Below are 14,356 nucleotides of genomic sequence, written 5' to 3'. Positions count from 1 at the left end.
AACTCACCATACAGTTTTCCCCCATTCTATACGCAGCAAAATAACTCATCATACAGTTTTCTATACGCAGTCAATTCTAATGTATTATTAAATGTAACATAATTGTCAGAAAATTGTTCCCTTATCCTTTCAAATGAATAAAAATAAATCTATTACACTAATTATTATTTAAACAGAGATACATGTATCTACTGAACTAAGTTTAACCACCTAAAATACTACATACCAAACAGCAAATACACTGACTACATTACAGCAAATACAATGAAGATGTTCAGGGGATACATTTGTTTTTTTCTACTCTTAATTAAATAACAATCACTTTATGAACTGCCTTTGGTAGTGAACTGGACAACTGACTTAAACTTTCTCTCAGATTGAAATACAAATACCTATGTATTGATAGTAAATCTCCTTGTCAAGGAAACTCAGGCAGTTCATCAGGTGATTTTCATTTTATCAGGGAAAGACAACCTATTCCTTGGACATCATCAATGTATGGGCTGTAACAGACACTGTGTTAGAACTAAACATAACATTCAAAAGGCTATATAGACAGAAAAAAACAAAAATTAGCATACACAATACTACAGAAAAAAAAACATGGTGCCTTCAGATCCAGACTCCTGGGGGTTTGTCAAACTGAAAAACTCAACCATAAACAATAGATGAAGAAAATTTATAACAATTGAATATTAATTGGAGCAAGCAACTTGATAAATCCATTTCTTTTTTTTACTTATAAATGCTAAATCAATCACAAACTTAATTATGTTACTAAAATTAAAACTGTAAAGTATAAGTAACAAAGTTCCTTCTAGTTCAGAACGATGCCATATGAAATGATTACTGAAAATGTATTAGAGATGTGATCTCCACAATTGTAAGATAGTGTAGAAAAAAGCACACGAAACCTTACAGATAAAGACAGCAGACATGGAAGAGAAGCAAATAAAAAGAGAGATCTAGAAGAAATTCTATTCATAGGGTTCTATATTCCTATTGCTGTATTCACAAAAAAGTCCTGAAAGTAAATCTGGACATTAGTCAGGACATTACTGTTGATAATATTCTATGACATCATTACTTATCAACATCATCTCTTTATCTTTTAGTGAATACAACTGACTTATAAATGTTACATGTATTTGCATTCAAAAGTTCAAATTGATCAAAGTTGGAGTGATACAGCCTCCCTGAGTATAGAAATATTATGCCTAAAGTGACGACATTGAAGTGGTTTCAGTAAAGAAAGCATGTACCACAAAGAGCATATAGTTTCTGATGTAGATTTTTCTAGGATCTGATCTGTCAGGATCTGATAATTACCAGCTGTCTAGGAACTTTGAACCTGTCTTCCTCTGTCACTTGACGAGAAATCTCTAGATTTACCATCTCTCCAAGCTTGACATTACGTAACAGAGCCACAACCTCTGACTGAGCTTTACCATCCATATCCTGTCCATCTACCTGTAAGCAGGGAATATTAAAAGAAAATGAGAAATTTGAACACATTTTGTGCAAGTACATAAAAAAAAAATAGCTATTTTAAAGGTTGAAAACAAAGTCTTTTACCACTATAGCAGCAAAAACATTTTTCATTATATATATGTAGTTATTGTATGGCGTATGATTAATACAATTGTGATAAGATGTGATTTCAGGCTTCATACATTACACTGATTTCAAATTAATTATTTCTCATGCAAAAAGACATCTTCAGACCTTTTGATGCAAATTTGCTTTTTCTCAAGTGGATTTTACCCCATTATGATTCTTTTTTACCACCAATTTACTACAAGTTTTCACACTGTTCAGCAACTCTCAACTTTACCATAAGTAGTCTGTCACCAGCCTTTAATGTTCCTTCATCAATGGCTGCCCCTTTAGGGAGAATATTTTTTATGTAAATAGGTGTGAACCCTCCAGCTGGATTGTCTCGTGTGGTCACACTAAAACCGAGACCTGATGGACCTGCAAAGATAAAACTATAACTTCATAACACAATCCACAGAGCATCAAATCAATTTATGATCATTTTTTAACAGAAAGTTTCTGAGAGAATTCATTAACAAATATTGTTGCTTCTTAGATTTTCAATATGATTTTTTTAACTGAAAATTCCTGTTCTAGAGAAATCCTTTATAAATAATTGCAGCTTCTTAGATGTTTAATATGTTACTTGCAATACCAACAAAGTATAAATCATTATTAACAAAGTATAAATCATTACCAACAAAGTATAAATCATTATTAACAAAGTATAAATCATTACCAACAAAGTATAAATCATTACTAACAAAGTATAAATCATTATTAACAAAGTATAAATCAATTCTAACAAAGTATAAATCATTATTAACAAAGTATAAATCAATACTAACAAAGTATAAATCATTACTAACAAAGTATAAATCAATATTAACAAAGTATAAATCAATTCTAACAAAGTATAAATCAATACTTTAACAACATATGTCGGTTTTAATGCATAATACATTATGTGTTTTTTAAAAATATTCTTGCAACATGATAACAATATGTTAGCACAACAGACAATTTGTCATTAAATCTGTGATCAGCTGACAGTGCCTCAATATACTAAATTTTATTTTTCCAATTACATGAATTAGATTGATTCTTTACTGTGACAGTGGTCTTCATAGATCAAAGAAAGACTTTGCAATCAAAATTTTGATTCAGTAACAAAAATCCATACAAAAGCTAAGTGCACTTCATGATTTCAAAATGATTAATTAAAGAACTTTAGTGAGCATGCTCACATACCCAACGCATCCCCATGTTGGATACTCAAGTAAATTTGTTTGTAAGAGAAATATATGTAGAAGGACCCCAATAAAAAGAGGCATAAGAATGTTTTTTAGGCTTTAGACCTTTATCTTCTAAGTAAATTCTATTACTCAGAATGGTAGTTTTACTCCAGAATGTGATTTCTTTGAGTTTTAGTTCATCCAAAGTAACTATCATCGTAGCGAAACAAAACGTACACATGACCTGTAACCTATCATGGTGAACTTATATACCAAAAATCATGTCATAATCTGCAAGCGATTAGAAAAAAAAATCTGAAAAATGTTTATTTCTGTTAATTTTGCTAAGTTCAAGGCCCATAATTTCAGTGAAAATCACGTGGAACGAAACATAAACTTCACCTGTAACTTATCAAGGTGAACTTATATACCAAAAATCATGTAAATTTCTGCAAGCATTTAGAAAAAAAGTCTGGAAAAAACTGTTATATCTGCGAATTTTGCAAAGTTTACGGCCCGTAATTTTGGTAAAAATCATTGGAGCGGAAGGAAAATTGAACTTGACCTGTAAATTATCATGGTGAACACCAAAAATCATGTCAATATCTGCAAGCGTTTAGAAAAAAAGTCAGGAAAACTGAAGCTGGACTGACGGACAGGCCAAAAACATTATACTTTTCGCAACTTTGTTGCATTGGGTATAATAAAAACAACATTACCAACATAATAAATAAATGAGATCATACCCTTCTTAAGCTGAATAGGAATTCTCTTTCCAATTTTCTTTGTATTAGTTGGAGCTATAATAGCATTTTCTTGGGAAGAAAGTGAAGTTTTGGGATCTCGTACAGGAACTGCCGGAGGTGTCTTCTTGTTTGGTGACTGAGGTTTATTTGGCAAGCCTGGTCTAATGGGTGGACCTGGTTTTATAGGCTGCTGGTCCCTTATTACTGGTTTACTGTCAGAGAATGGACTGTTACCACCACTAGGACCAGAATCTGCTGGTGTACTGGTTTTCTCAGGACCAGTCGGTGATGGAGAATCTGGACTGTCTAGTTTCTGTGGAGGTAATGTTAGAGGAGAAGGTTTGTTAGGGGAGTAACCCTTAGGTTTTGGTAGAGTTGGAGGAGGCTGTTTTGGAGGGGCTGGTGCCGGCTTCTTCTTGACAACTCGTAATTTTATCTCATCATCTGCCTTCATTCCCTCACCAAATATTTCCTTTGCCCTACAAATACAAAACATGTGAAACTTTATAATAACAATCAATTCACACTATTACACAAAAAACAAAATACATCAGGACTAGACCTCTGCTTTATGACTAATGATTGGCAGTTCACCTTTTATCACCTCAGCAATAAGTTTTCAGTACAGTGTAAATTCCATATACATATTATAAATATCATAAACAAAATGGCTACCATTGCATAAATGAAAGCATGAAATGGTATTATCTGCTCCATTCATTTTAGGCATTGTATATTCAAAACAACAATTTTGAAAGAATTTGAGAGAAATTCCTTCAGACTTTTATTGTTTGTTTTGTGAGTGAATGGTTCAATTTTACATATGGCTAAATTCTGTAAAAACAGTGTTTAATCCTTAAGTAGACAAAAGCACAGCTTAATAATAAAGAGGTGATTTTGTTCTCACATATTTATTTTGTTTTGTTTTTGTGCGGGCAACTGTTGCCAGAAACAACCAAATAAATCATAATAAAGCATCCATAACAACTAATATCCTATTCAAATTTTACCTTTGGAAAGAAACATTGAGAAGTGGAATTCCATTAATTTCTACAATTCTATCATTCTGTCTGAGTCTTCCATCCTTGTCTACCCGTCCTCCTGTCTCCACTCCTTGCACCAACAAACCATTCTCTCTGTAAATAAAATAAAATACATTAAGTATCACACATTGTTAGGCTAGGTATATCCCCACTCATACAGGAAGTGATATCAGTCAGCACCAAAAATCCATTGCAACACATGCCCCATCTATAGAAAGCCAAATTGATGCATTCATTAGTAGCTGTGATTTTTGTGACAAAAATTTTCTCTATCACCCCATATAAAATCAAACACTGAAGTCTCTGAAGTCACTAATCCTCAAATATTCTACGCAAATGATTTTGTTTTCAACATATGAAGTGGCACGAATTCGATATGCTCTAAATTCGGGTGACTTCCACTACAATCTTGATAAGATTACATTAAACACATTAAACTGTGACGACCCGAATGTTTCTCAGTCAAAACAACTGGTTACCAGGAAGTGTGGGTAATGTTTTCGTTCCATAGGTATCTCTCAAATTTTTAGTGATCTTATGATATTGACCAGGGAACCAGATTTCGAACCAGATTAAACCTGGCAATCACTATATAGATCATAAACATTATCAGGGCCCCAATATATGTGGTGTAGTAATATATAATTATGCAAATCATATGCGAATGTAAGGTACTGAAATTACAAGTTCAAGAAGTAGCCAACAATATTAGCAACTCAAAAATGGCAAAGTCCAATGAAAGAGGAAGTTGATAGTGGACAAAAACCAAAATTGCTTACAATGTATGCCCTAATTATATAAGGCAACGCACCAAATTTGAATCAATCTATCTATTAGAAGCCAAGATAATTGCAAAGAAATTTGAAATGTCCAACAGATGTCAACTCACCTGCCCTCATCATCAATGTGAGGAACAACATGGATACCCAGAGGTCCTCCATCTGTTGGTAAACTAATCAGTATACTCCTGTAAACAGAAATTTTGGTAGTTATTCAATTGTTTCACTCAGTGTCCAAACCTGGCTTCAATAGAATGGTACATTGTATGTGTGTGAGTGAATTTTGTATACAGTCAAACCTTTGCTACCACCTGTACTCAGTGATTTAGTTCAGGAAAAGACTTACTTTTGACCTCATTTGGGCCCTAAAAATCCAATTACTGCCAATCTAAACCTTGATTTTGAAGCATAGTGTACACTTTCATAGAGATCTATACACATTTATTAAGTAATTGCCCATAAAATCATCCCCTAATAAATTATATTGTGAGAGATTTTACCCTTGAATATGTGGTTGATGTACTCTGCTAATAACATCAGGAATGTCTTTCTTCATATCAGTACCATAACCTCCAACAGGCTCTTTACGCTCCATCTGTAAGAGAAAGTCAAAGTTAGTCAAAGTTTGAGGTTAAATGACACCATCCCAGTACACATCATTTCGAGGATGTCTACCTACATGCCAAATGAAAGGCAAATCAGTAATGGATTAATAGACAGACTGGTAACTACAGGGTGTTAGGGTCCTATTAATAATTATTACAGTCCCCTTTATGAATTGATAAGGGTGGTCTAAAAAGACGTTATACAGAAGAAATTACCTTGAATATATGTAAACTGCATGTGAAATATAGAAATATAAATTATACAATACAGTTTTATCACTCTTTTATCCTCTTTTGTCTACCCTGGACTTGACTTTTTATGAGCAACTCAGCGGGTGTTTCTAGAAAAGCAGAGGACGCTTATCCTACCAGTCCACCTGTTCCATGCTCCCAGTTTTTAGTGGAGTCCAAGTTGCTCATTTACTTTTGTTACTTTGTATGTATTATTTTTGTTACTTTATGTCTTTTTGTGTTTGTCTGTTTTCCATGTCTGGTCTTTGTATCTGGATAACATTCTTTTGATTTCCACTAGAATATTGGCTCACTTGATTACTCTTTCAAACAAATGAAATTGGTCAACTAAAATTTGTTTTTTTCTGAATTAATTTTAAAATGTTAAAGAGTAATCAAGGGAACGAAGGTTATAGCAGTAATCAAAGAGTAATCAAGGGAACCAAGGTTATAGCTGTAATCAAAGAGTAATCAAGGGAACCAAGGTTATAACTGTAATCAAATAGTAATCAAGGGAACCAAGGTTATAGCAGTAATCAAAGAGTAATCACGGGAACCAAGGTTATAGCAGTAATCAAAAGAAATTGATATTTTCTTTGCTGCACAAACTGAATGAAGTCAACTGTTGATGATTTGTTTTATATTTCACAAAGAATTACCTGTCAAATTCACAAATAATACTGTACAGTGAAACTTGTTTGATTTGGTTCAAAATATATTAATAATATAAACTGATACGAATTGACTTTAAATAGTGTCTGGTTTAGACAGGTTTTCTGTTTAATAAGGTTTCAGTCTAGACAGTTTTTCTATTTATTTAGTGTCCAGTTAAGACAGATTTTTTGTTTCTTCAGGATTCAGTTTAGACAGGTTTTCAGTTTATTCAGGGTTCAATTTAGACATGTTTTCAGTTTATTCGGGGTAGTTTTGACAGCTTTTCTGTTATTCATGGTTCAGTTTATACAGGTTTTCAGTTTATTCAGGGTTCAGTTTAGACAGCTTTTCTGTTATTCAGGGTTCAGTTAAGACAATTTTTTTGTTTAGTCAGGATGTTTAGACAGGTTTTCTGTTATTCAGGGTTCAGTTTAGGCAGGTTTTCAGTTTATTCAGGGTTCAGTTTAGACAAGTTTTCTGTTATTCAGTGTTCAATTTAGACAGGTTTTCAGTTTATTAAGGGTTCAGTTTAGACAGCTTTTCTGTTATTCAGGGTTCATTTAAGACAATTTTTTTGTTTAGTCAGGATTCGGTTTAGACAGGTTTTCTGTTATTCAGGGTTCAGTTTAGGCAGGTTTTCAGTTTAATCAGGGTTCAGTTTAGACAAGTTTTCTGTTATTCAGGGTTCAATTTAGACAGATTTTCAGTTTATTCAGGGTTCAGTTTACACAGATTTCAGTTTATTCAGGGTTCAGTTAAAACAAGTTTTCTGTTATTCAGGGTTCAATTTAGACAGGTTTTCAGTTTATTCAGGGTTCAGTTTAGACAAGTTTTCTATTTAATTAGTGTCCAGGTTTAGACAGATTTTCTGTTTATTCAGGGTTCAGTTTAGACATGTTTTCTGTTTAATAAGGTTTCAGTCTATACAATTTTTCTGTTTATTTAGTTTCCACTTTAGACATATTTTCTGTTTATTCAGGGTTCAGTTTGGACAGATTTTCTGTTTATTCAGGGTTCAGTTAACACATATTTTCAGTTTATTAAGGGTTCAGTTTAGACAAGTTTTCTATTTATTTAATGTCCAGTTTAGACTGATTTTCTGTTTATTCAGGGTTCAGTATAGACAAGTTTTCTGTTATTCAGGGTTCAAATTTAGACAGGTTTTCAGTTTATTCAGGGTTCAGTTTAGACAAGTTTTCTGTTATTCAGGGTTCAGTTTAGACAGGTTTTCAGTTTATTCAGGGTTCAGTTTAGAAAGGGTTTCTGTTTATTAAGGATCCAGTTTAGAAAGGTTTCTGTTAATTAAGGGTCCAGTTTACAAAAGGTTTTCTGTTAATTCAGGGTCCAGTTTAGACAGGTTTCACTATGATTTTTTGCCAAACAATCAATGTGGTATAATGGAGACAAAGAGTTTTATTCAGAATGAAACCCTCAAGATTAACAAGTGAAAAACAAATTTGGTCATCTACATTACTACTTTAATTGTCAGTTCATTCAGCAGGGGTGTCATTTGTCCATTTACAACCTGACTTGAGAATAAACATTAAATTTAAATTACAGTGTTTTTAATTTGGGCCACACCTGTTAGTATATAAATACTACAAAACTAATTACAGTTACTACTTACAGCTATTTCTTGTACTTAAAAGTTGCATACAACTGGTGTAAGCTTGTCCATCCTTTATAAAAGAAATCCATTTTGTCTTCTTACATGCATTTAAGGTTTAATAAATATTATGTTTATTTATGCATTATTTGGTATTAATTTGATTGGTGGTACTATTCTTTGTCTTTTCTATCTTACATCTGTACAATGTAGATCAATGCATACTTAAAGCTTAGCAGGATTTGACAGCAGTCTGGTTGTCATGTGCCTAAATACTTTAAAAGAGGAATTCCTTGAAATTTTGATTAGTCCTTTAGGCTGCATAAATCAACTTCAAAAATTTTATACAATTTTATAGTCCTATAAGGACATGACCATGAAAAAATTTATCATACACAAACATGTGAATATCTGGAAGCCCTGAATTAAAATATGAAGAAACTATTTTGCATTTTTCAGCAGGTTTTTCAATATATAAAAGGGTCAGAAATATTTCTCGTTATATGTTTTGTAAATCAAGCTGGTACATTTTGTGTTTTTGCTTAGTTAAAGATTATATCCACCACACCACATTCCCCAAACTCTTTTTCTCCCCAGTTGACTTTTTGTTACACTCATTACAGTAATGTATAGTTCATATATTGTTAAAGAACGCTCTCTTATTCTTTATTTGTGTGTATTTATACATTGTATTCAGGAAAGGACTAAATAAGTATAATTTACTCTTGTCCAATCCATTTTGTTGAAAGCAAATAAAATATGTTTTAACTAAACTATAAAACAGTCCTGTGGGCTACCTAAGCAAGAAAAGCAAGTGTCATACATAATTTATCTACTTGCTAATTTTACTATACCTCACAATGACAAAAATAAAAATTCCAAGGTAACAACCTTATCATGGGATGTATACATGTATACATGCAGTTTTTACATGTACATGCATTATACTTTATGTTCCTAATTATATTTATGTACAAGTAACCTAAAACAACATACATGTATGAAGTGCCAGTGATCATTATAATTATTTCCCCTAAACCTGTAAAAGTAATGATCTTTTCCTCATTAACAATGATACATAAGATCTGTAATACAATAATGAAAACACTGTATGAATAAAAATAACCACTGAAACCCAAGATCTTTTACAGTTTATAGGTCATAAATCACATCAAGTTGACCTACTAAATGTCAAAATATATGACACCATAATGTGTAAACAAATAATTACAATGTTAATCTACTGTAACATTCTAAGGTTTATATACACTGTACATTACTTCTAGAGTAGATTTTTCTTGACTAAATTTTGATCTACATAAAATAAAAAAAGAAAATAAAATGAAATGGTGTTTTGTAACTATACTGCTTGTATAAAAAAGGTTGCTATTCATGGAAGCCAGAAACCATAAATTAAACAAGTGGCTGTGACCCTTTATTTGACAATAAAGTTTGAATTTATTTTTTGATTTTAAAATGAATATCACTGACATTGACTATTAAAGTCAGAGGATATTGACATTGACTACCATTATAACACAGAGGCTGCATTGTATGATTCCCAGTGACACCAGTAATAATGTGATGACTAATCACAAGGACTACTCTAGTCAGAAGACACAGATATTGACTCCTATACTAGTCAGAGGACAGTGACACGGACAACTGAAGCCAGGGGACACTGACATTGACTACTGAAGTCAGGGGACACTGTCATTGACTACTATAGTCAGGGGTGACTGTTACAGAAAGACATTGACTACTGAAGTCAGGGGACACTGTTATTGACTACTATAGTCAGGGGACACTGTCATTGACTTCTATAGTCAGGGGACACTGCCACTGAAAACTTTAGTCAGAGAACACTGGCACTGGCACTGACTACTGTAGTCAGAGGACACGTTAAATACTTTCATCAGAGAACACAGATATTGACGACTACAGTCATAGGAAACTGACACTGCCTCCTCTTGTCAGAGGACAACAATACTGACAAAATTGACAACTACAGTCAGAAAAAACTAATACTGCCTACTATTGTCAGAGGACAACAATATTGACAACTTCAGTCAGAAGAAACTGACACTGCCTAATCTTGTCAGAGGAAAACAACATTGACAACTATAGTCAGAGGAAACTGACACTGCCCATTCTTGTTAGAGGACAACAATATTGACAACTACTGTAAGAGGAAACTGACACTACCTACTCTTGTCAGAGGAGAAAAATTTGACAACTATAGTCAGTCAAAACTGACAATGACTACTATAAACATATGACACTGATATTAACTAACTTAGTTAGATGGCAGTGGTTTTGACTACCTAAGTTAGATGACAAATATATAGACTATCTTAGTTAGATGGCACTGATATTGACAACCTTAGTTAGATGACAGTGGTATTGACTACCTTGGTTAGATGACACTGATATTGACTACCTCAGTTAGATGGCAGTGGTATTGATTACCTTAGTTAGATGGCAGTGGTATTGACTACCTTAGTAACAATGCAGATGACAGTGATATTGACTATCTTAGTTAGATGGGCACTGATATTGACTACCTTAGTTAGATGGCTCTGATATTGACTACCTTGGTTAGATAACTGTGGTACTGATTACTTGTCAGACAAGACCGATTTGGCTACTATAGACAGATGACACCAATCTACAGTCAGGTGAAGGTGATAATGATTACGTCATTTAAATTAGAAAAGAAAGTTCATTAAACCTTGTTTTACCTACATGTAGATATATATTAAAGCATTGACAAATATAAAACATCCTAACATGTCCACAGCTTTGGTCTCTGCCACATAAAGTAACATCTCCATGTAATACAATATCTACCTGTAGACAATATTAAACAAGAAAGGTCTCTACACATTTGTAATCACCCAAAAAACTGGTCACAATATACACATTTGTAATCACCCAAAAAACTGGTCACAATATATTAATACAAGTTTCAAATTTCTATTTCAATATTTAAAGTGAGAAGCAACAGTTTTAGTCTAACAGCTGTGTAAAAAACAATTTAAGCCAAGGATATTCCCTCAAACTTTCTGGTTCTATCTTCAAAATCAAGAAACATAAACATGAAAGATCTAATTATGTTTTGAAAGAAAACAAATACAAATTCATATTGTAAAGATTTATAAAATGTTTATAATATAACCTTTCCAATGAACTTACCCCGACTTCATCAACTTAAACTTTCAGTAAATGGCAGTATATTTCTTCCAAACACAGGAAGTCCCATCATTTTGTTTTGGATGATTTGAGTTATTTAAACTATTCTAATAGTGATAAAATGTGACAATAATCTTTTGAGCTTATTAAATGGACCAAAATGTTATCCCAATTGGTAAATATATCTATTATTGTTCAAATCCATTGTTCATATTACATATACTATGTAGTCCTAACTCTTCATGTTTGATGTTTTTGTTGTGAAAACTATTTAATTTATATGTACCAAGACATGGTGGCTTTTACATACTTTACACAAAGTTACAAGATAACTAGGTAATATCCATAAATCCTGAACAAATTTTTTCCTCCAAAAAGCACAGGTCATAGAACTTTTGACAAAACTGGAAAAAAACAACTTGGGTTTGTGGTGAAATTAAACTTTTACATACATATACCTTAAAACAATTCAGGTAGAGGAAAAAAATATAATACACCCATTTTTCTTCTTCAGCAAAAAAAAAAAAACTGATATAGATATATATAAATATTAAGGTAAACTAACCTGAATTCTGTCCTGTTGTTTTTCTTGAGCCAGCAACCATTTGTACATATCTGGTCGATTGCCCAATGATTGCCGCCAAGAGTCCCGAGAGAATCGGTTGAAGGGATCTGTACGACCCTGGAATCCATTTTTCGGTAAAGAATTAGTCCCTTCTATGTGGTGTTCTTGGATTACCTGCAGATTCATAGGAACACCATCAGAAAACGTAACCATGTAATACACATCCCATCTTAGGCTAATACACATAACTATAGTCTATTTCACTATTATTGTTGATATAAATAAGCTGTTTGATTGTCATGTTATAACTACTATCAAATACAAAGGTCAGGTCAAAGTTGCATTTGTTTTTTGGGGTTTTTTTGTATTTAAGGGGGCTGGGCACTACTCAAAAACATACCCCTGAGAAAACAAAAATCATATTAAGACTACTTGTTAGATGTACTTGTAGCCTGTAGATGTTTACTTCTGTCTGTTTTTTTAAATAAAGCAAGCAACCAATCAGGGCTCCATTTTTTTCTTTCAATAATTTCTATTGTTCATAACAGTTTCAGGCATAAAAATTAAAATGTTCAAAACAGAAGTCAACCAGCAAAATTAAATAGTCATATAAACCTGTCCAACATTAGGCTTACTTTTAGTTGCTACTGGTAACAGGGAATTGAAATATTCTAAGATCCTAAATTTAGCATCATTTGCCCAGGTGACACACTATCGAAATGAGCTTTCATGCAAGCTGGTACATTTAAATTTAAGTAAAATGTCTTTTAATTATACATTTTAGAACTTAATGTACTCATTTCTTATATTAACACATGTCTAGGAGTTTGAACTTGTAACTGAAGCCTAACTATCAAACTGAGAAATATTTGATCAGCTAGGACTTGCCCATCAGAAACTGGTGCAGCCAACTGGAGACTAGCCACCAAACTAAGCAATATTCAATGTGCTAGAAGTTGCCAATTCAGAAACTGGTGCAGCCAACTTGGAGCCTAACCATCAAAGTGAGCAATATTCAATGTACTAGAAGTTGCCAGTTAGAAACTGGTGCAGCCAACTAGAGCCTAGCCATAAAAGTGAGCAATATTCAATGTGCTAGGAGTTGCCAATCAGAAACTGGTGCAGCCAACTGAAGCCTAGCCATCAAAGTGAGCAATATTCAATGTGCTAGGAGTTGCCAATCAGAAACTGGTGCAACCAACTGGAGCCTAGCCATCAAAGTGAGCAATATTCAATGTGCTAGAAGTTGCCAATCAGAAACAGGTGCAGCCAACTGAAGCCTAGCCATCAAAGTGAGCAGTATTTAATGTGCTAGAAGTTGCCAATCAGAAACAGGTGCAGCCAACTGAAGCCTAGCCATCAAAGTGAGCAGTATTTAATGTTCTATATAACTTGGATCATCACATGCATCAGTAGCCACCCATCACAGGAGACTGGACTGAAGCCAACTTAGTAATAACATAATAGAATGTGTCTGATCTGTCCAAAGGGAATACAATTTTACAGTTGAAGAAGCTGGCATGTTATTTTATGAAAATAAGTTTTATTTAACTAGACACGACAATGTCAATTTCTATCACAAAATGTAATTGGACAGGAAAACAGACGGAGACACAGGTATTGAGAAAAAAAGTGAGAAGCAATCAGGAAAATTATGAAACAACAATTGGACAGTTTTATAAACTGTGTGACCAGTGCAACCCCTGGCTTTGCTATTGAACTAAGCTTTGGCACTATATACATGTACATGTATGTTAGATTGAAACAGATATGTAATTGACTTATTTTTGGCGTTTTCATTACTTCAAATAAAAACCCAGGAGTACACAGGGTATAATAAAAGAATGCTTGGCAAGCAGAATTTGTATGTACATAAATAGACTTTCTTCAAATTTTTTCAGAAATGTTGCAAAAATTTTTTTGGAAAATAAATGTATAAAACTCGGTCAAACATGAAAAGTATGCAATTCCAGATAAAAATAGGTAAACCACAACATCTCCTGTTTAACTTACATCACATCTATTGGTAAATAAACACAAGACTGAAGTATGTTTAAACAGTCACTCAGGTCAAATATATACATAACAATTATATAACAGGACATTTAAAACCCATCAATTGGATTAGAATTGATATTATGCAATCATTTCCCATCAATTTAAC

At 33.0% G+C, this 14,356-nt stretch overlaps 1 protein-coding gene across 9 annotated transcripts in view; it reads right to left on the bottom strand.

Annotated features, from left to right (window-relative positions):
* Positions 1 to 14,356, bottom strand: part of LOC148602237 (partitioning defective 3 homolog) — a 55,898-nt gene that overhangs the window by 22,992 nt on the left and 18,550 nt on the right. For 8 of the 9 annotated variants that reach the window (XM_088552646.1, XM_088552650.1, XM_088552648.1 and 5 more), the window contains exons 5-11: positions 12,193 to 12,366; positions 5,840 to 5,934; positions 5,450 to 5,527; positions 4,528 to 4,653; positions 3,518 to 3,996; positions 1,835 to 1,974; positions 1,330 to 1,470 (exon numbers count right to left, since the gene is read on the bottom strand). In XM_088552646.1, the coding sequence (XP_088408772.1) occupies positions 1,330 to 1,470; positions 1,835 to 1,974; positions 3,518 to 3,996; positions 4,528 to 4,653; positions 5,450 to 5,527; positions 5,840 to 5,934; positions 12,193 to 12,366 (1,233 nt within the window). Of the gene's footprint in view, positions 1 to 1,329; positions 1,471 to 1,834; positions 1,975 to 3,517; positions 3,997 to 4,527; positions 4,654 to 5,449; positions 5,528 to 5,839; positions 5,935 to 8,456; positions 8,502 to 12,192; positions 12,367 to 14,356 lie in introns of those variants that run through there. The other variant, XM_088552654.1, reaches the window with a different exon arrangement.

The sequence above is a fragment of the Perna viridis genome, chromosome 11 (genome assembly GCF_037379345.1).
Source record: "Perna viridis isolate PV_CMFRI_1.1 ecotype Kerala chromosome 11, ASM3737934v1, whole genome shotgun sequence".
NCBI lineage: Eukaryota > Metazoa > Mollusca > Bivalvia > Mytilida > Mytilidae > Perna > Perna viridis.
This window is presented reverse-complemented; position numbering and strand designations above follow the sequence as displayed.